The sequence below is a fragment of the Ornithodoros turicata genome, chromosome 3 (genome assembly GCF_037126465.1).
Source record: "Ornithodoros turicata isolate Travis chromosome 3, ASM3712646v1, whole genome shotgun sequence".
Taxonomy (NCBI): Eukaryota; Metazoa; Arthropoda; class Arachnida; order Ixodida; family Argasidae; genus Ornithodoros; species Ornithodoros turicata.
In genome coordinates this window covers 78269136-78292230 of record NC_088203.1, presented here as the reverse complement: position 1 = coordinate 78292230, position 23095 = coordinate 78269136, and the positions used below count along the sequence as shown (strand labels likewise).

Genomic DNA, 23095 nt, shown 5'->3' with positions numbered 1-23095 from the left:
GTTAAATCAGGTTCTGCGGTTTACATTGCCGATATTTATTTTTGCTGTTAACGCAAAGCGTATAACATGGCTTCCGGAACAGATGTACTGAGGTCTTCTTTTAACGGACCGTATATAACACCTGTGACAGTGTCGCCAATACTCCTCCTTAATTGTTCCTGGAACATGCGTGTGCGTTCGTCGTTGAGATCGAGAGGCCTTGAGAAGTGGAACACCATATTTAACGAGAGCATACTCCAGGACTTCAATTTGGGAGGAACATCTAGAACAAGAAGAAGAAACAAAAGACACGTCTCCTTCAACTTGTCACATATCTAGGCTCCCCTTTTCCAACAGGGGAGCAAATGTAAGTCTTTTCTTTAGACAAATACACAGACACGCAAAAGCGCGAAAGCTCAATCCTCTTTCCAGAACTGTACCGCTGCACTCACCAGGGAGAAAGAGAACCTCGATGTATCCCCTCGGCTGTGTGAATACAGCTAGGACGTCGATGCTCTTACTGGAACCAAACAGAGACTCCCCATCGAGAGATCCGTTATAGCTGGCGCTCAGTTGGCCAAAAAGCAAGTTGCAATGCATGATGACATAGCGGCCCTCTCGCACTGTACCGCAGTCGGAAAACCGCTTCAATGCAGGCGGTGTGGTCAACCCAGTAAGTCTGCCATTGTGGAACTCGGCACTCAGCTCACGGTTCGTTATTCCTGTACTCTTGACTTTGAAGTGGATGTCGTCCAGGGGGAAGACTCGCGGTCGGTCGGCGAGGTGGCGCGGTAAGACGGTGTTGAAGATTGTGTCCGCATAATTGTTTAGAGCGGGCTGCTTGTCCAGTACAGCGCCTGAAAAGACCAAAGTGCCTGAAAAGAATCAGATTTGGCATTGGCAGTGAAGTACGCGCGTGACTGTTGCAGCCGTGGGGTGTTCGTGGATGATGGTGCCATCTTTGAAGGCTCTCTGCAGTAGAGTCATCACTCTTTTATCTCAACCTATCTCGCGCATTTGTTTCCTGTGTTCACTGCTGCTGGCTCTTTGGGTAGTTGTGTTGTTTCATTTCCGATCGATCTGTCTGCCGATCTTGTAGCACGTTGCTCAGTGTAGAAGTGAGGGGAATTGTCTCACCTGGCACAATATTGTGAACATGGTGTGCAGAAGAACATAACGTTGAGTACCTCAAGCTATGTTGGGGTAAATGTGGGTGTATATGCCATATGAGCACACCAGACAGTGACGAGCATTAAAAACTTTTTTCGCAACACTAACTGTTGCAGAGAAGTGTACGTAGTTTATCACTTGTTGCAAAAACCTTTAGTACAGGACGCTTCTAATTATTCCACTACTTCTCTCAGCAAGACGCGCACTGCCGCTGGTTGTACATTTGATATGTATAGCCATTGTATTGTTATACAGGCATATGTAGAGGGGTAGTTCCATCTCAAATCGAACAATCCGGTACACTTGATGTCTCGAATGAACGGGAAAAAAATATATGTTGAAGCCATCGGTGAGTTAGGAGAAATAAACACTTTCCGAGTTCTCTGCGCTGCGCGGTTCGGAAAATAGGAGAGGAGGAAAAAACTGCCCCTCAGAAGACGATGTCGCCGCGCGCAGGTTTGAGCCTTCCCTACAAGGCTATTTCTTGTCGCATTGTAGTAATTTCTTGATCTGCCTTTAGACCACCTAGGGCACAATAGGCACCTGGGTTAGCAGTGTTGTGTCAGTTTTTGTTTGTCTGCAAAAAAATATCAAAGTTGACTCAAAGTGCCGAAAAGCACCATATTCACTGCAACTTTTCGGGCGATGTAAAAAACTGATAAGATTGAGCTTTATGCCGTTTAAGTTGTCATTCATGGGGCTATCGAATTATATATAATTTATTACTCTACTCTGTCAGAAGCGTGAGCGATACCTCTTTAAGTAGCACCATACCACCGAAAAATGACGAATTTCGGAAGCCCTTATCTAAAAAACCCCACCAAAATCTTTCCTCGAAAATTTTATATGTTGTAGGTAGTCCCTTAGACTATGCACAGAAGAAAAATCAAATGTCGGACTTGATCGGTAGGCGCACTGTTAATTTTTTGCCACCCCTATACGCGGAGCGCATTCAAGCGGTGGCTCCGTGTCCCGCGTGTTGCAAAATCGAATTTTCCAATGGGACTTTCAACTTCTGTCTTCAAATGAAAGTAATTGCTACAGTTTGAAGCCGTTCTGAGCATTTATGTTCATAACAGTGTTGTAATCGCTGAATGTAGATTGTGGAGCAACCAGATGTGCTACACTTTTTTGCGGGATGTCACACCTGCATTGCAAGTGCTGGGAGGCCGTGAAGAACAGAATGCTTTTTCTTCACTGTAAGAGGTATATCTCTTCAGGGTGATTATAAACAAGCAGAGTTACTGTACACATTATGTCATGAGAAACGCAGTGATTTCCAGCATTCTTTAAAACATTTCCTTTCCTACGGCTCCATGACCTCGGACGGCAGAAATCGCACAGAGGAAAGTGTCGTTGTGCAGTGTCTTACGCTGCACATTCAAGGCTAAGTCATGGTGCCTTTTGTGAACCTTGCCGAAACAGCCCGACTGGCGCCGCTGTCCAATATGTTCTTCGGTTCGACATGCTGCGACCACGGGAAGGTCCTAGTCGGATTAACTCTCTGAAGACACCTTGCGCAAAGTTTCGCATCATCCTCGACTACAGAAGTGCACGGAGTGCCCTTATACAGAGTATGTGAAGACATCTGCATTACTGTACTCTGTCGTCCTCGCATCACACCTACCTTCATGGCCTCTTCGTTGTACAGCGCTGACCGTGTGTATTGCGCTGACTACCGCCTCATACACAGGAAAAAAGTGTTTCGGACGAAGAACTTTCGCTTTGCTTCGGTGATCGGCGTAGCTGCCATAAAGAATCTGGTTCCAGCGGATCAAACTGAAGGCGTAACAGAAATGGCCTAGCTGTGTAGAAGCTGCTTCAAGTACTTCACAGCAAAGGTGGCTGGACCACAGCAAGCAACCATGTCGTCCACATTTGAAGGAAGCTGAAGGAAGGTGACCCGTTTGTGCACCAGCCCGACGTGGTCCAAGAAATCGTTGAGTATATATCATCTGAAGCAATTAACGTCACACCGCTGAAGTAAAGAAGGAAATCGGTGGAGGCATATGCACAGCGCAAACACTCCCAAATACGTGAAGAAATGGGCAGAAAGACAGGCCGTAAACTGGAGACCGCTTTCGGTGTTGCCCTGCCAGGAACATCGAGGAGTAACTGCCAGGATTTCAGCGAGTTAGAATGTAACGTGAGAAGAGCCTATCAAGAAAATCTGACAAGAACCTGCCATCAAAAGTAACATTAAGGAAAGTGGCTCCTACAACAGCCTATAGCAGTTCATGACACGAGCACTCTCATCCACCCGGGATGCTCTGCATAACTCACGTTATCTTCTTACCTTGTCTTCTTCGCTGTCATGTTGTTTTTATTCTGTATACTGTAAATATGCTTCGATATGATCACCGTGAACAAATATACCTTTTATAAAGACGCAAACGCATTCTAAAGCATTCTGTTCTTCACGTGCCCCCAGCACTTGCAATGCATGTGTGACATCCGGCAAAAAATGTGAGCACTTCTGGTTGCTCCACAATCTACATTCAGCGATTACAACACTGTTATGAACATAAAATCTCACAACGGCTTCAACCTGTAGCAATTACTTTCATGTGAAGACAGAAGTTGAAAGCTCCTTTCGAAAATTCGAGTTTGCAACACGCGGGACACTGTGCCACCGCTTGAATGCGCTCCGCGTATAGGGGTGGCAAAAAATTCACAGTGCGCCTACCGATCAAGTCCGAATTTTGATTTTTCTTCTGTGCATAGTCTAAGGGACTACCTACAACATATAAAACTTTCGAGGCAAGTTTTTGGTGGGGTTTTTTAGATAAGGGCTTCGGAAATTCGTCATTTTTCGGTGGTATGGTCCTACTTAAAGAGGTATCGCTCACGTTCCTGACAGAGTAGAGTACCAAATTATATATAATTCGATAGCCCCATGAATGACAAATTAAACGGCATAAAGCTCAATCTTATCCGTATTTTACATCGCTCGCAAAGTTGCAGTGAATATGGTTCTTTTCGTCACTTTGAGTCAACTTTGATATTTTTTTGCAGACAAACAAAAACCGACACATCACTGCCAATCCAGGATCCAATTGTGCCCTAGGTGGTCTAAAGCTAGCAACAAGAAAATACTACAATGCGACAAGAAATAGCCTTGTAGGGAAGGCTCAAACCTGCGCGCGGCGACATCGTCTTCTGAGGGGCAGTTTTTTCCTCCTCTCCTGTTTCCCGAACAGCGCAGCGCAGAGAACTCGGAAAGTGTTTATTTCTCCTAACTCACCGATGGCTTCAAAATATATTTTTTTCCCGTCCATTCAAGACATCAAGTGTACCGGATTGTTCGATTTGAGATGGAACTAGCCTGAGGCGCCTGAGGCATGTATAGACATTCTGTTATGTATAGGCACTAAGATCCGAGTTCCTTAGATTTCACCATTTCCTTCAAAGGGCAATCTTATTTCAACCTCAACCTTGAAGGTCCACGACTCATTGTGGTGGTGCGCGAGAGCTCAATGTGCGTGGACCGAGAGCTTAGTGGTCAACTCACCTTACCGTTAAGTTCCCCAACGGAGGTTCACATGAATTCGACAACATTTTATACGTAAAACTCTTCTCTGTAGTGGGGGAGGGGGGATATGTTTAATAGAATGAAAGAAAAAAACGGAAATGTCAGCCAGACTATTGCCAGCTTGCTATTCCGAAAAAGGAACTGAGAATAAACAAAAGAAATAAAGGAAAGGAAAAAATGAAAGAAAAACAGGCACGCAGTGCAGTACAGTACAGGCACGAAAGAAAGTTCCAAGAATGTCCAGTCAGAGGGCAGACGCAAGGCCCGAGCCTTTAAGAAGCGGAGCAGGGCTGTGGTGATGGCCCACTGAGTAGGCCGAGGGACGGGACCGAGGAGGGTGGCCATGGACTATGAGTTGCAGCCCAGCTGTATTAGACGGCGATGGAGGGCTTGCCGTTTGGGGAATGTGCTGCTGGCAGTGCAGAAGACAATGAGGAATGTCGGCCACCTCGCCACAGCTGGAACACAAGGAAGAGCTGGATTGGCCCATTTTGTAAAGAAGCAATGGGGTGCGGGCAACGTTGAGACGGAAGCGGTGCAGCAATGATTCCTCCTGACGACTGCAGCGACACGCAATGAAAAAGGTAACCGAGGAGTCGATGGACTGCACGTGACTGTTGTAGGCGACGGCCTGAGATCTAAATGCTTGGGCACGGGCTGAACACCGGCGGCGAATAGCTAAATGGCAAGCTGAAAGTGTAAGTGGTGGACGTGCAGTGGCAGGAGTAGCAGCTGCGGCGGCTCGTCTTGCAGCCGCGTCTGCGCGTGTGTTACCGGTCAGGCCCACATGACCGGGCACTCATTGAAGGGACAAAGCATGACCATTGGCACGGGCATGCTACAAGCCCAGAGCATAACCCCTCCAGAGAAGGAAGACTATGTGACGGTATGTTAAGAACCACGCCTCAGGACGGCAGCCTATATATTTCGGCTGGGCACCGTGCTCATCACGGGGATGGACGTTCTTGACATGAGAACTTGTTCGGTTTGAACGGTCGCCTGGAAGGTTCGCTACGCAAAGTGCAGAAAACTATGCGAGTTTCAATTGTGTGTAAACTGCTTTATCTCTGTGAGGTGTGGGATACAAGGCGGCTCCACTAAAACATGGCGATAAATTACCCCGTTAGTTAAACGGCTGTAGAGTACACTGCTATCAAGACTCCCTTCAGTTGTTTTCAGAACCTAATTTAGTACCGGCAGAATATTGTGCACGTGTTAAAGTTAACGCTGAGAAGATATCCCGCCTAGCCGTCATATTGATGGGGAAAAAGGAACAGTGAAGAAGGCACTATTAAATACAAGCGACCAACTTACCTCCAACGGAGCATATGAACATGAGGATCAATACAGCACTCATTTTGCACTTTATAGTCGAACCTATGGGAAACAAAGACGCAGGTTTATCATGTACTGTAGTGTGCTTCCGAGTAGAATATGGCAGAGTGTGTGGCAAAGACCACCCTTAGTCCCTTTCCTGCTTCGGCTTTTTTCATTGGAAGGCACGCTGTTAGTCGTTTGTTTCGTTCACGGTCGCTCTTTGTATTGCGTTACAAGGCCACTCTGATCATGGGTTACGAGATAGTAGTCAATTTCTGACTGCGCCTAGCGGAAAAATCCTCTCCTCCTGCAGCATACTGAACTTATCATCTAGCGTCCATTCAACATGTATACAAGGTCAAGGGTCAGCGCATCCATCGGGATTCGTCCTTTCCCTATTTGTAAAAGTCGTGACCACATTGGTTGGGCTTCAAGCAAGGGGGCATATAAGTTTAAGGTGGACCAGTGACAAAGCTATGCACCCAAACAACGACCACGCGGTGCCCCCCTTACTTGACCACTCACGTGACTTCTCTTGCATTCTCGTGTGCAGAGACGCACGTCCATCAAATTTATGGCGCCTTCAACCGGGTTTCGAGGTGCAGCCTTGCGATTAACAAATCGGCTTCCCCACTGTTTTGGTATGGCTACGTCACTGCACCAGGGTGCGTTGTTCACGCCTCTCCCGTGTCGTCTTTCGTCTTGGTCGTCATGAAAACGGAGCTGTCACGCGGCACGCATCGTCTCCCGTGCCCACAGTTGGGTTGTCCGTGACTTTACGACAGTCTAACCTTATGGTCGTCGCGAAGGAGAGACGAAACAATTCCCGTCTTTAGGCTCCCGCTTGTTTACTGCGAGCACGGTGCTGCGGGCAAACATGGCAGATATCCATGATCTCTTTGCTGTCGTATAGGAATAAGCGAGCGCGTAGCATCCAGTGAATTCCATAGACCTGCCCGCTGTAAAATGTCCTGAAACTCAGAAGTACTGCCGGGCAAACAAGCAAGTTTTTTTTTGTTAAACTTTTCGCACGCCTTGGCGGCCGAAGTACGCCTTTATGCAAAAACATGCAACATCACTCCAAACATGCACTAACCTTACGTTACGTGTAAATGTACTCGCAATTATTATGCACTAACCTGCAAAATACGAAATTTCGTGCACTTTAAAACTGGTACTTTGACATTCATACCCATGCAGACCTATATCCTCTGTTGATAGTCGGATATACTCCCAGGAAAGAAACACGCAAATGTTTTGCATGTTTTGGTCATGTCATCGCGGTCTGGTCATCACAGATAATTTTCCAGCACCTCCCTAATAACCCCTCCCCCCAAAAAGTACCACGCATTTACCATGATGGCCAACAATGAGCGTTATCGTAGGTTATCGTGCCAGCGGTGACACCACGTGCGCCCGAGCAAAACAAAAACTTCGAAAGTAATGTAAGAGATCATGACAGAGACCCTACGAAATGGCGGCCTGGTTGTGCCCTCACTACAAGCTTATTAGCGTGATGGAGTTTCCTTACCGGTTGTATATCCAAGTGATATCATCCAGACACGTTTTTCGGTATTGCGAACCAAAATAAAGCCAAGCTAAGGCGGCAACCGCATGGAGCACTTTTGCCAACTGAATGGCAGCAGAACTTGAAAGGAACGGTGACCTACTAAGCGAACAATAGACGACGGACCGATGAGCCGGTTTCTGCCAAGGGTAGATATTTAGTCTGAGGAGAGGAAGTGACACCACCCGACGGAACCGTGTGCGCCAATGAAAACACGCTTCACAGGAAATGCCACAAGCACGTGACAAAGTCACCTGTAATCATGCCTGTGACCGCTTTTTTGGGGGGAGTGGGGGGGGGGGGGGGCGCTTTGCCCGCTTCGCCCTGCCTCCTAGAAGGACACGCGCGGACTTCGACGTGGATATCGCAGGTTCCAAAGAGGCCATCAACTTAAAATATATCCTTTGCCAGGAGGTGGCAAGGTGTGTGCAAAGCGAAGGTGACTAAATGAAACATCAAAATGTTATTTGTGGCACATGCCAAATCGGAAATGTGTGAGGAGATAACGGTAATAAAAATGCAGTCTGATATTTCTTTAGTGAGCATTGCTAGAAGCACTCGTAAGCCAACATTCTCTTCGTATCTCAGAATTTCTTGTAAACACTGATTTCTAGGTGGTGGTGGTGGTGGTGATGGCGAAAGGGCTTGCCGTTGTCGGCCTCACGTATGTGGGCAACTAGATGTTATTAGCACCGTACTTTTTCAATAACCGCTAAAATATCATTTATGTTACTAAACAATGCGTACAGCAGTTTACTACAATAAGCATTGCTACATCGCGTGCAACAAGCGGTGGTAAACGCTAGGCGGACGCTTCACCATGACAACCTCAACGTGGACATTCTGCTCCATGCGGTTGCAAACTTCGATACCGTTCCGTTCACGCTGAGTTGGCGCTCCGTTGGCCCGATTCAGTTGGCAAAAGTTGCTTCATGCGGTTGCCGCCTAAGGTGAAGCACCGATATGTTCAACCGCCGTGACTCCGGTCGTCGGAGCACATAGATGCTTCGTGATTCACGTTAGGGAGCACAGATAAGAGAAAATATTTTTCCGGTTACGGTGCCCGCTTCCCGCCTGATAAAACAAGACACGATGCACCTTGCGGTGCATACGCTTCGATGCTCTTTCTGTGTGTTGTAGAAAGCTTCTTCTACAGTATACAGGGTGTCCCAGAAAACGTGTCATTAAATTATAATTTAAAAAAATACACCACCTAGAATCATGGGGTCAAGGGCATTTGTTCTTACTAGGTCTTTGCCACCTCCTGATGTCAATATCATGTAACGTAAGTTTAATCATGTCGGTTTTTGCAAAGTGAACTCGGAAATTTGCCACGTCAAGGTTACTTTTTCTTTCCGCCAATGTGAAGAGTGTGCCGAATTTACTCAAATTCACGATAATTGACAGGGATATTGAGGAGATATCCCACTTGAAAAAAATAGCCGAACATCACGCTTTTCGGGGCACAAAGAGCATAGCGCATGATGACTTTTTGAGCGCAACCGTTGTCAGTCCCACGAAAGGAGGTCGCAAACCCAGCCCACAAAGTGATAGTAAAAAAAGCCACAGTTCCTGAAATTGGGAAAGGGAAGTCATGATCCCAGCTAATGCCGGATGCGATAAGCCACGGCTGTGTTATCTCTTTCTACTATCACTCGGTGGGCTGGGTTTGCCACCTCCTTTCGTCGGACGGACAACGATTGTGCTCAAAAAGTTATCAAGCGCTATGCTCTTCATGCTCCGAAAAGCATGATGTTCGGCTATTTTTTCCAGTGGGATAGCTCCTCAATATCCCTGTCAATTATCATGAATTTGAATAAATTCGGCACGCTCTTCACGTTGGTGGTGTAAAAAAAGTGACTTTTACTGGGCAAATTGCAGAGTTCGGTTCGCAAAAATTTACATAATCAAACTTACGTTACATGGCATTCAGAAGGGGGCAAAAACCTAGTAAGGAGGCATGCCGTTGACCGCATGATTCTAGGTGGCGTAGAGTTTTTCAATGACACGTTTTCTGACACACCCCGTATAGCGGTACAAACTTGAAGTGCCACAGGCAAAAACTGCTGCTAAATTATATTCATTGAAACGAATCAGTGGCGTAGGCAGAAGTGGGTGTCTGGGAGTTCAAACCCTCTCACCCTCGAAAAATTACCTTTGGTAGTGCATTTGAGAGAGGGTGAAATCTTCTCCCCCATGTAAAGTTCCCGTGGAGCTCACAAGGTATATCTAAACAGGTAGCGCAACTCTCATAGGCCCCTGTGTCTTCATAATGACGCCATGATAGAGACGGTCTGCGCCATCCATCCATTGAGCGGACTACTACGATTGTAAATAAATGGCGTCAGGGATGACGTCAGCACTATGAATAATTAGTAGTGCAGAAATAGCCATATGGCACGTTTACATTCGCGCACTTTGTCTGCGTTGTATACCCTTTCTCTCACCCAAGCAACAACACCAGACGAGAATGCAGAAAAATAATTCACATCAGGTTTAATTAAAGATATCAATTCGAAATACATAGAGTTATCACAGATTTATACAATTCCAGACTGAAGGGCATCGTGATGACCTCACAGAAATTAGGAAGATTCACTTAAGTTCCATTTCTCTCCTAGAGCTACACGTACACCTAGTGATTAGACGTTTGCATTTATTCAATGAGTGGCTATATTATAGGTAAATTGCAACGAAACATGGCATCGTTGGTGCACAGCTGATTCCTGGTAACACTCACGCTATCATGGCCGCTCGTACCATGACGAATTTTTTTTTTTTTTTTTCGCGGGGCCAGCAACATGCATTGTATTTATCTGTTCACACAAGTGGTTCTTGGTCTACAGCTCCGAGATGTGAACGTCGTTTCCTGTTCAACTCAAAAAGTGTACCAACTGAGTATTACAATGCACGGATACGGAGATGCACGGAGACGGAGATGCACGGATAAACACGCAAAAGGAGCAGGACACGGAAATGTACTCGGGTGGTAGATGATTTCGTATATATGCACGAGCGGGGCAACAGAAAGATTTTTCTACATTGAAATTATGAATAACCTATTAGTACACACACAAGCCACGCCCATGTTGTAAAGTTTTTGTGTTTACGACCGTACCTCTACTGTCAACACCCAGGATCGCTCGCACCTCTTGCTGGTGGCTTTGCCGATGGGTCTGATTTGGTATTTTCGCTTGTTTACGCTACCAGTTTAGATATACCTTGGAGCTCATTCACAAATATTTTTCTGGCAACGCCGCTTACACGAATTGATGTGACGGAACACAAAGGCCACATGCACATCTTGCAAGAAAAATGATTCCCTAGAGTAGACAAGTTTTCATCGATAAGGTTTATAAAGCCGCAGTTCAACTTGTGTAGGAAGTGCCTAGCCTCCCTCGGGAGGCTGCAAAATTGAATAAAGTAAGACCTGCATCTTCACTCAATTTTTCATTCTTCTTCACTCGGCATTGGAAGTTGCGTCCAGACTGATTCGTAGCTATTCTTGCATCCCATGCTTCAAGAGCGCGATATCACATTGCTATTGCAAGAATGAACTTTGTTCCGCTGAACCTTCGAACCTCCATTTACTTAATACGTCATGCAAGTAGCACAAGGGACCGCATATCCCCCTGGCTTCCTCCTTTCACGGTTTGTGAAACCTGCGCGCGCCCTGACTGGTTTGGCTTCAAAACAAGTTTGACGTGGATCTCGCATCAGCTTACACGAGGTATAATAATAATAATAATAATGGCGCCGTGATGTTACACGTAAGGTTTGTCTGCCTAGTGTGGCGACATGCTGCAGGACAGGAGAGCGGATAATTTGAACCGCCTGGGGATCATTTGACGTGCGCCGGAAATCTCCGACACACGGTGCTGGAAGCAATGTTTACCTCCCCTATGGTGGGCTAGAAAGACTGGTGTGCTTACCGCCATATTCAATACATGGAATGCGCATTGCCCTTGTTTTGAAGCCAAGCTCCTGAGCTCCGGCGCTATGCGCTCGGTGCGAACCAAGCGGGTTCTCGTTGAACTAATCCAACATGTGCCGTGTGTGACGGTGTGTGTGTGCTTGACTATTTTCATAGTGAATATATTTGGCCCAGCACTACGTTGGTTTGCCGCACTGACTGTTTACCAGCATTCGCAGTTCTTTGTAACTAAACCACGTGACATTTGCGACCGTCACGTCTGCCTAGCCGACGATCCCTGCAAGCGAAAGATATCGGAATGTTGTGAAGCACGTGACCGCATGTCTTATCTTCGTTGGATGATGACAGACGGGTCGAAAAACAAAACAAAGAGCGGCTACTGCGTCCGAGAGCTCGCCTCCTTGATGGTTTCTTTCTCTTCACTCTTTCTTTTCAGCCTAGATTATCGAGTTGCTGTGTACAGGAAGCTGGGAACACTTTGTCACGGAGCATAGGCCGATGGTAGATTGTTCAACTAAATTGTCATTTAGCTAAACTATGGCGCTTTCTATACAGTATACCTCGCAGCACATCTTAGTTGTTATGTAATTCTTTTGCTCCCTATGGTAACTATAAAGGAACATGGTATCGGCCATAAAAAACGAAATTGTAGCACGCACGGTTTTACTGTTGACCAGTAGAACGACCGAGTCATATATATATAGCGCGAAAGATACATTCCTTATTTCCTTGCTCCTTCTTCCTTGCTCCTTATTTTGTTGCAGATATACATATATATATATATATATATATATATATATAGAGAGAGAGAGAGAGAGAGAAGAAAAAATGCCACACTTGTATTATTAACCGAAAATGCTTGAATGGAATTGATGTTATACAAAGGGTTCCAGAACATCATGTTAAACTCATTGTATCCACTGATTGAGCGGCCTAAGAGCGCTGCTAGCGTGACATTATACAATAACAACGAATACACTGATGATGATAAATGGGGAAATTCGTCACCTGGGTTTGTGGCCCACAACCGACAGCCTTAATGCCGTCATTATAGATTATAAAGATTCAAGTTGAAAAGCATAATATACATGTGCCCTATGACTTGCGAAGTGCTCGCTTGGTGTGCCCCCCCCCCCCCCGCCATATTACTTGTGTCATAATACCCTCACTCGTTCTGAGACCTTTGTCCTACATTTTGAAATTGATCCGTTCACCGTATGTGCATCTGTTTGCATTTTCGTCGCTTGTATGCGTCCTGGGGTGGCCCCGACTCTGTCGCGACTCATATCCCCATCTTTTTCTGTTACCTCATCACCGCCATCATCAGGTTATATTAAAAAGGGTGTAACATAGTTACAAATGAAACCCATTGACATTGAACACGGTTAAGGATATAATGTCATGATTGTTCAGTATATGGTCCCATGTTGAAGTGTAAATTAGAAAAACCAAAACCGGAGTTTGAGACTTCATAAATGAAAATGCACTACTTGATATTGCCTTTTGCTGTGAGGTACACTAGAAGTCAAGAGTCTTCTGCTTCAATACGTGATCTGTTCCTGGTTCCTAACACCCTTCACTGGAAATGGGACTGCCAAGTACCAAGTTGGTTGACATTCAGATCACAAGATGGTTCTTGAGATGCACCATATAAAATTTAAGCATGACAGACCTAAAATCCAGATATTCCACGATATTCCTTGGGCAGATCCTGGTACAAATTTTAACTGGATCTGTAGCATCTCGAGAAATGTTAATATGGCCTGAAATTTTTTCAAGGCCACTGTACACATGTCCACAAGAACGTTCGTGTCCAAGAAGCCTTACAGGGGGAGGGGGGTAATATGTTTATTAAGAAAAAAAAACAAGGAAAGGCTAGCCAGGCAAAGAGCCGGCTTGCTATTTAAAAAAAATGGGAAAAACGAAAAAGAGAAGGAAGGTAAGATAAAGGAAAAACGAGGAAAACGAAAAAGACAGGGTTTACACTCAAAGACCATGGCTGACACGCGAAGCTTAGCATCTTAAACGTCGCATAAACAAAATTAGACGGCGATGAAAACTAACCCTGGCTTCAGGTTTGACGAAGGCACTGAAGGAGGAAATGAGGAAATTAAGTGAGACTAAAAAGAAATATTATAGCGTCTTTGTTGCGTACTCCCAGCAAATTTGGCATATGACTACTCAAAGTATCGAGCAAAAGAGGAACAAAATGACGCACAGCAGAGAACAAATTATATAGAAGATATGGGAAACTCCTAATAGATGTATCACCGTTGTCGCACAACTTAAACTCCCGAATTAGTATTAGTATGACATTACTTTAAAGCAGCACTTGTATCTCTATTTCTTATTATGCCACTGTGGGAGGTAAATATGAAGAAGTCTTTTGAACAGCCATACACGATGATACACAATCAGTAAGACACCAACTCCGCGTTACTTTCCCAAAGTCTGGAAGCTCTTAGCCATCAAGGTGCTGTGTGCCCTCAATCCTCCGCCCTTGAGCCCTACGCATTCTAAAGCCTTTTGTGCCAACTGGCTGCTGTGCCTATTCATGTGATGTTCATTGGTTTCCTCCACGTACAACTAGGAGGAGGAGGGAGGAGGAGGAGTGTCGTTGGGAGGAACCCGAGAGGTCTGTCTGCCTGATTAGGCGGCATGTTTCTCGGGAAGGGAAAGGTGGTGGAGAGGAGGAGAGGAAAGGGTGAAGTGGAAGACCGAGCGGAATCCGCTCGGGGGGAGGATAGCTGCGTCCATGGGCCGACTTGAGGGGCACTGTGCCGGCATACGCCTATTACACATCTGAGGGAAACCCAGGAAAAACCCCAGACGGCACAGCCGGCCCGCGGATTCGAACCGCGGACCTCCCAGTCTCCAAGCGCACGCGTTACCGCTGCGCCACCGGAGCTGGTAGTACAACTCCGACTCATCTGTATGTCTGTCTGACCTTGTCCAGCCACCTCCTACTGATTGCGTTTTGTCTTTCATTTTTGTTTTGTATTGCATTTGTATTGCGTTTATAGTTCACTTCACCCTTACCCTTTTCTCTTGTACCATGTGACTTGGTTTTTTTATATATGCTTCACAAGTTGTAACAGGTCCTCAAACCTGAAGAAGTGCAGCCTACTGCACGAAAGTCTTGTTTTTAATGTATATAGTAAACAGTTGATGCTCTTAACCGTCTTTGTTATTTTTGTTATTTTTGAAGGTACGCCGAGTAAGCTGCGCAATTGCTCAAAATTATTTTCCAGATATCACTGGACGAAGGGACTGTCCCGAACGAATGGAAATGCGCTCGTATAAAACCGATACGTAAGGCAGGGGTCCCGACTTTGGTTTCGAATTTTCTCTTCTTTCCAGCTTTTGTGAATTGCTAAAGCACATCTTTTCCAAACAATTAACATCACGATCAAGTAACAGCATTCCTTGCACCATATCTTTCGTGGGGGCTACTCTGCTGTCATGGCCCTGTTTGATTTCATCCACGACTTTGCATTTGCTTTATATAATAACCTACAAATTGAAATATTGGTTTTGCATCTCTCCAAGGCATTTGACCGTGTACGTACCCTATAGAAAGCTGACACATAATACCAAGATCATGGATTGGCTTCGGGACTGATTCCCTGTCTGATCGAACCCCATACACCTGGGGTATACGACAGGAGTCAGTCTTGAAACTTTTGCTGTTTCTTGTCTATATGCACGATATGTTAAGTAACATTAATTGTAAAGCATGTTTATTCGGTGATGACTGCGTAACATATCGCGCGATATATTCCGAAAAACATAGGGATGTCTGAACGTGCCTCCTCAATATGCCGATCGCTCGCTCTCTCTTTTTCTTTCTTTTTTTTCTGTCTGCTTTGCTTATGGCTCACCTTGCTCGCCTTATATTACGCACCTTTGCAAAGCAGTTCAGAACACATCAACGAGTGGTGTTACAAATTGCAAATCAATTTGAACACCGACAAAACCGTGTCTATGCTGTTGTATGTAGAACAAAGGCTTTGCCAACATCATAGTACGTATACTTGCAAGGGAGCTTAGTACAAATATCTTGGGGTCGGCGTCCCGTCCGATTTTAGATGGAATTTTCACGTGCGCTTAATAGGCATCACAGTCAAGAGAAAGCCTCTTCTATCTCAGAAGAACACTTCATTATGCTACTGCTTAGGTCAGACTACCGGTATATAGAACACTCGTGTTACCGATCGTCACGTTCGCGAAGGTAACTTGGGACCCCTTTGCTGCGTCTCTTTTGCGGGTTTCTTTCGAATTGTCGCCACTATACGAGTGTATTATGTGTATATATTATATAATTAATGTACGTTCCCTACTCTTTCCCAGGTTCCTTCTGGGACCAGTATTCTGAAATAAATGTATAAATCGTTATATTTTCGTGTCGTCCCCTTTGTCTTCTGGATTCCTTCCCTCTACTAACTGCTGATATGCAGACTGTAATCAGCAATTCTATCGCTTCCGTTGGTTAGCTGCAGTTAACGTATATCTCACGCTTATAGCCCACCACCGACTTAAACATTTCTATCACAATCCTCCGTCACCGGACCTCGCAACCTGGAAGGTAAAGGTCGCTCCATAAAGGTCCTAAAGGTCGCACCATATCACGAATATCACTACCCAAAGGCAGAACCGGCTGCTCGAACACGTCTTTATCGTTATCAAAGTACACGTGTCCCAGACCCGAGGGCTGATAGGGACGCGCCGACGAATGTCAGCACTGATATTTGGGTGTGCCATTCGTTTGCTCCTGCAGGAGGCACTCAAGGGGCATTTTGCATGCAGAGCAAAGAAAAGGCACGCTCATGGGTTAACGGCAGGTGTGTAATCACGTGACGAGTACGCACGTCACGACGCGAGAGGCGATTAGATCGCATATCGCCGAGATACGCTTGGCGCCATCTCTCGGCAGGAACATCGGCGGGTACATATGACAACCGCCGAACGGCTCACCAATCCTTCTAGCCCACCATACTTCCCCCGCATTGCTGCCGTCCTTAGCCGGGATCGAACCCGCGAACTTGAGCTCAACAAGCCAACACGTTACCGACTGGGCTACCGAGTAAGGCAGCTTGTACGAGCTCGTTCTGAACAGTTGAAAAGAGTCCGCCAATGACGACGTTACTTGTAGCGGCGACCGTAGCTGTGGAAGCAAGCTGGCATAAGCCGCATGCGCAGCCACTCGTAGCCACAGAAAGCCTGTGTTTCAAAATCATCTTCTGCAATTGGCTGACACCCAGGGACGGATTTATTGCTGAGATCGGGGGGGGGGGGGGTGCAGTAAAAAAATATGAAAAAAAAAAAGTATGGCCTCAGATTTGCCACATCAGATAAACACTTAGACAACACAAAAACACAGAACAAGTAAACACAGAAAAGAGCATGACTGTGTCCTGGATATTTTTAAATTGGAGTTTGGAATAAGTCCTGAAAATGGTTGCGGCTGCCGTCGGCTAAACAAATGCACGTAAACTGAAGTATCAAAAATGGATTTCCTGAAGGTTTTCTCCGCTTGCGGAGACATGAAACAGTACCGACTCAAGCCTCCCCTACCAATATTTGGAGTTTGGTCTGCGATCCTTAAAGAAATAACCGCAGTTGAGATGGTGAACCAGTGTACTTCAACTTGTGAACTTACGGCTCGAGAAGTCTGTGGTCATAAGCGCAGGTCTGAACCTCAACAAGAAAAACTAAAGCAACCTTACTCACGTGCTAATGGCGAATATTGCCAAATGGAAATGTTACGATGAAGCAGCAGATAAAGCCACAAGTATAGCTTCGAAATTTTCGTGAATCACGTACGGAATAACACAGAATCATCTCTGAATTAATTACGCCGAATCATTCAACAAACCATGTAAGTAGTGTCTTAGTTGAGAGGTGCAGTGGAGTGCAGAGCTTGGCCGGGTCAGCACGGGCAGGCGATAAGATGTTACACGGTGGCTGCGCTCTCATGCAGAGCGGTGGCCACACACATAACGCGTTCCATGACCGCTGTTTTACGGTTTTAGACACCCGTTAGACGCTTCACAGAGAACCGGTAACAATCTTACATGCCTTGTAGTTTCCAAGAAGTATTCCTTCACGAACAGTTAACAATAAGAAAACGAAGGGCAGTTTCTCCCGTGCGAGCCCTAGACAGCCCAGCCCGGCTGTAGCATCTATCCCAACCAATGTCTATTCGGCCAGTGAGACGGTCTGTATCCTTTATCTGATATTGAACGAGGTTGTATGCGGCATCTCTCGTTGCACTTTGTGAATTGCTTCCAGAAACTGCGCGAACTCTTCGGTCACTATACCGCCAATAGAAAACAACACAGTTCACAAGTTCGTAAAAAATACGGCACATGTCCGTACACCACTGAGGAGAGACACAAGCAACAGGACCAAGCAAAACTCTGCGTCTCCCTCTCCGCAGTGTCGGCCTTGGAGCTAAGTTCACAAATATACCAATGACAAACATATTGTCTGCTGTGTCTCGAAAAGCAGGAAATAGGGGAACGTGTCTTGTTGAGTCCACATTTATGGGATTGGCTCACTTGAAAAGAAGAAACCGCTGTCCCCTTAAGTTCGATCACCATTGATTCCATAATTGTTTCCATATGGGAATTTCGAAAGAAGCTAAACGAACGACCATGAAGAACGAAGGCTTTTTCCGTGCAAACAATGGAGTTCAAATAGATCATCTTTAGGGGACACGACGCTCTTCAATAACACGTGCGCCGCACGCAGAATGGCCGCTGGCAGAATGAGGCTTGTGCAGTGACGGCGCGTTCGGTCACGTGACTCGGGAGAACATATTGCCACACCGGAGTTACTGTAAGAGGGCCTGCCGTGAGCTATTGCAGTGTGCATGCAATTACGAGCGTATATTTTAAAAGCATGCGCTGCTGGCTGATTCGGCCTGCAGTATGACGCCTGTGACGCATCCCCATGTTTTCCCGCGTCACGTGGCTCAAACGCGCTCAAAGGCTGTGCGTGACGTCATCTGCACGAGCCTCATTGCCTCACTTCATCATGTTGTAAGGAAGGACAGCCAGATCCGTGTGCTTCGCTGCTGAGGGTCCCAGAGAATGAGATTGCGCAAGCGCAGCATCGGCCAGCCGTTTATTAGAGAAAAACACATGAGAGAAACATATGATGACGAGGATGCTCAACGTTAATTATGAAGGCATGTTATCAGGCGGGTGGATATATGGCAACATACTCCCCATCAAACCGGCTGATAAACGAAAGACGATCGAGACAAGTGCAACAAAACCAAGAAAAACACCAAACTAATTAAACATTGACAGTCAGGTGATACCGAGTCCGAAGCCTCTTGCACACAACACGTTTTTACCGCTTGGCACAGGCTTCGTGAGAGAGTCCGCAATCACGGAATCTGTCGGGACAAAAACGATAGTCTGAAGTTCCTGCTTTCCACCTCGTATCGAGCATACAGATATTTCAGCTCAATATGTTTGGAGCGTTGGTGAAAAACTGGATTTTCAACTAGAATAGAATAGAAATAGAAAGAAAAAAATGGAAACGTAGGTCAACTAGTTTTATCGCCGACTGACTGTCACAGCGCATCTGAAACTCGGAGGGACAGTACTTGTGAAAATCCAGTTCCCACAAAAACATTTTCAGCCATTTTCCCTCTTTCATTCCTCCGATTAGTGCAAGATACTCCGCTTCACAGGTCGAAAGCTATTGCCTGCTGCGTGGTTGTCCTCCAGCTGACAGCACCTCGTGACAGAACGAAAATATAGCCACTGGACTTGCCGTTCCCATTTTCGTTCCAGTTTGCATCGGTATAAAGCCAAGGACTGGAGACCCGGAAGCGCTATACCTAATCCTTGTGCTTTTTGTTCCACTGAAGTTGGGGGGGGGGGGGGTCGAGGTAGCTTGCCGTTGTTGGCCGCACTCAAGTGGGCATCGTCACGACTATAGCCAAAAAAAAAAGGAAAGTGGGAGAGGGGAGTACAGGACTTCAAAGTGATGCATAGGCAGGATGACTGATACTGAGGGGACGGAGGCACACTGTAGGTGTACTAGAGTGGTCTTTCCGCTAGGCCCGTTTCTTGAAGAAAGCGCACGAGGGCGCGAGTTTTTGAAAGTCGTTCCGCACAAGAACCTTCGGGAAAGAGAACGTCCGTCAGTATTCCAGGCCTGGCGTGGGGAAGATGAGTTTCCCGCATAGTATGGTATGCACGGCATTCTGTCAGAATATGGGCGATAGTCTCCGGATGATTACAGTGTCCACAACTGGGGTCCTCCCTGGAGCCGATCTTGAACAGTTGCGAGTTCGTGAACGCAGATCCCGTGCGTAATCGATGGAGCATTGTCTGCATACCACGGGGAAGATCTTTCGTGGGAAGAGAGGGTCGGTGATTCTGCATGATGTCCTGTATGTCAGGATGACGCACCTCAACTAGCTGTTTGACGACAATCTGAGGGCCACCGGCCTCCTTCACGAACTGTAGGGATTTCCTTCCCTCGTCATCCTCTCATATGAACCTCTTTGGAATGGGGTAGGGTCCTGCACTCAACGCAGGGAAACATCCCACATCATCATCATCCATTCATCTATGTTGTTGTTGTTGACGACAATGCGCCTGTCAGTGTCGGCCGGGACTGGTAAGGATGGGCTGCAGCTGTGGTGTGCTGAGGAAGCTAGCTGGTCCGCTCGTTCGTTGCCTCTGATGCCGACATGAGACGGGATCCATTGGAGCGTAAGCTCACCTCCGGTTAGCCTATGCTGGGCACACGACCACCTTATACATCGGGCTAGGATGCGACCACACATGGGGTTCATCACGTTGTTGAGGGCACTTCTGGAGTCCGTAAGCAAAACGGCCTTAGTTATTCCGGCGACTTGAACCGCAGCAGCTGCGTGTAACAAGGCCAGGAGTTCGGCCGTCGTAGATGAGATTGGGTAACGAACTGATTTCCCTTGCCAGGCCATGTTCATTGACGGGATGTAGTACGCACTGGTAGCGCTCTCGGAACGGTGGTCAATGGAGCACACCGTGAACACCAGAGTATGTATGTGATAGACGTCGCTTATCAGGTTCTCAGCCGCCATCCTGGCCACCAGGGGGCTGGACTCGCTCTTCTTCCGTAGACCCGGGATGTGAAGCGTTGTTGCGGGCACGAACTCCAGCCACGGCGGCGTAGGTGGACTAGCTGGGGGCCGAGGAAGAGCCCCCTGTTGGCTAGAGAGCGGGTGGCACTAGCCAGGCGTCCTAGGGATGTGTGTGTCCTTTGTTCGAGGTCGGTGAAGAGGGAATGCTTGTTGATAGATGTTGATGCATTATCCAGAAACTGGAGTCCTTTGAGCTCAGAGTGGACACTAATAGGCTTCTCCTTAGCTTCCAGGTACATTTGGGTGACGCTAGAGAAGGTTGGGAGACCAAGCGCAGTTCTTATTCCGGCGCGGTGAAGGCGCTCAAGGGCCTGCCATTGCGTAGGCGCGAGGTCTACGAGGTCTACGATGCGCGAGGTCGCGCCACGTAGAGAATGCGTGACAAGATCAGGGCTTTGTGAAGGGTGACCAATGACCGCGCCTTGCAGCCCCATGATTTACCGCTGATTCTGCGAAGCAGGTTGAGCGTTTTCTTTCCCTTGCAGATAGTCTCGTTCGCTTGCTTAGACCAGCGTAGTGTGCTATCGATGGTGACACCAAGATATTTACATGACGCGCACCTTGGGATGGGAGTGTTGTTAATGCTGAGGCTTGGGAAGTCCTTGCCGGCGTACTTTCCACGGGGAATGCAGACCATGCATTTTGACTTCTCTGGCGACGCTTCCAGCCCTCTCGCAAGCAGCGCTGCATTGAGCCCGTTCAAGGCAATATCAGCTGTGTCACGAACTTTCTCCTTGTCCGTTCCCACGATGCGGAGGCAGATGTCACCCGCGTAGACGGTGAGATGAAGCGCGTACGGTGTAGGGCGGATTCCTCGGTGAACCCCGGCCATGATTAGGTTGAATAGTATAGGTGATAGAACACTGCCTTGTGGGACTCCTCGCTCAAACTTCTTCACAGAGCTAGTACACCCGCGGACGGAGACGTCAAACGTTCTGTTAGATAGAAAGTCACATAGGTATCCCAGCAGGCGGCCAGTGACTCGACCTGCTTCGAGCGCAGCGAAACATGCCGAGTACGTTACCGAGTCGTATGCCTTCTTCACATCAATGAAGAAAGCGAGAGCAAACTCATTGGACTCTCTCGCTTGCTTCAGGCTAGTAGCCACTTCAGCGATTGCGTCAGACGCGCTCCAGCCCTTCCGAAATGCTGTAATGTGATCTGGGAAGCAATTGCCTCGCTCCAGGACCCAAACCAGCCTTTTGTGAATTATAGGCTCCAATCATTTGCCAACGCACGAGGTTAGAGCAATGGGACGGTAAGAGGACAATTGGCTCGGTGGCCTCCCCGGCTCTAGGACGGGTATTACTCGAGCATGTTTCCAATCAGATGGGATGCATCCAGAGGTCTAGACGTTGTTATATAGTTGGAGCAGAGCGTCGAGCTAGTCATCACCTAGGTTCTTGAGGGCCTGGTTAGGGATCCCGTCCGGGCCAGCTGGACTGCGCCGCTTTAAGCCTTGGATGGCGGACTTCAGCTCGAACATTGTGAGGTCGTCGTCCGCTGGGGAACCGTTTGCTACAGTGTGGCTAGGAGAAAGGCGTTGGGCACTGCAACTTGCGACGCGAGCTAGATCACTGGCATAGTCTTCGGCTATGTCCTTGGGCTCCCTGTTAGACGCTACCGATAACGTGACAAGCGGGTCGACAGGCTTTCGATTGCTCGCAGGGTATGCCAAACCTTCGTTGTTGGAGTATGGGCATTGAGGGACTCGCTGAACTGTCTCCATTGAGTCCGCCTTAACTTCAAGGTATACCATCTATGAGCAGCACAAACACGCCTGTAAGCGACCCAGTCGGCCTGAAGGCCGGTTCTCAGAGTCGCTGTGCTCGACGCCGCGCAGCACGGAGGTTGAGGTATCGGAGGTCAGGGGGCAGGCATACTGGCCAGGTAGGATACTGCTTTTGAACTATTAGCCAAGGACGCCTTTACAGAGTCGAGCAAGGTATCTGCCGTAGAGCCGATCAGTCCTTCCCTGAACTTCACCCAGTTGGTAGTAGTGTTCGTTTTCCTGGGGCCGTTACTACGACTCGGACGCGAAAGCAGAATGGGGAAATGATCTGAACCCTATGTGTCAGGCTCGGCTTCCCACTTTAGGGTGACATCAGGAGAGACCAGAGTCAAATCGATGGCATTTAGGTAGCGCGGCAAACGCATATATGTTGGAGAGCCGGTGTTGAGCACCACGAGGTCGCTGGAGGAGAGGTAATTAACAATGGAATTACCACGTCTGCAGTTTCGTCGACCACCCCAGAGACTGTGGCTCGCATTGAAATCTCCGCACACAAATAGAGGACCTGGACAAACAAGCCGCAGAGCCTTGAGAGACTCGACGTTGGGCGGAGCATGACCCCTCTGGTATACAGATATGACAGTCACTGACTTGGAGCCAGCCTTCAGTAGACGCCCAACATAGTATTCCTCAGTTGAAGAGCAAAGGTGGGA

At 47.3% G+C, this 23095-nt stretch overlaps 1 protein-coding gene across 4 annotated transcripts; it reads right to left on the bottom strand.

The window, feature by feature from the left end:
- Positions 1-19: 19 nt before the first annotated feature.
- Positions 20-11574, bottom strand: LOC135388683 (uncharacterized). Of its 4 annotated transcripts, none has more exons than XM_064618393.1 (5): positions 8516-8597; positions 7530-7601; positions 5996-6058; positions 432-854; positions 20-262 (listed from the first exon to the last, which is right to left on the bottom strand). In XM_064618393.1, exons 2-5 carry the CDS (start codon positions 7552-7554, stop codon positions 48-50), a joined length of 726 nt encoding a protein of 241 aa, XP_064474463.1. In that variant the 5' UTR covers positions 7555-7601; positions 8516-8597; the 3' UTR covers positions 20-47. The 4 variants fall into 4 exon arrangements, with proteins under 4 accessions (XP_064474463.1, XP_064474465.1, XP_064474462.1 ...); XM_064618395.1 differs by having other exon boundaries at positions 432-836; positions 8516-8596; XM_064618392.1 differs by lacking the exons at positions 7530-7601; positions 8516-8597 and adding an exon at positions 11498-11574.
- Positions 11575-23095: the final 11521 nt, after the last annotated feature.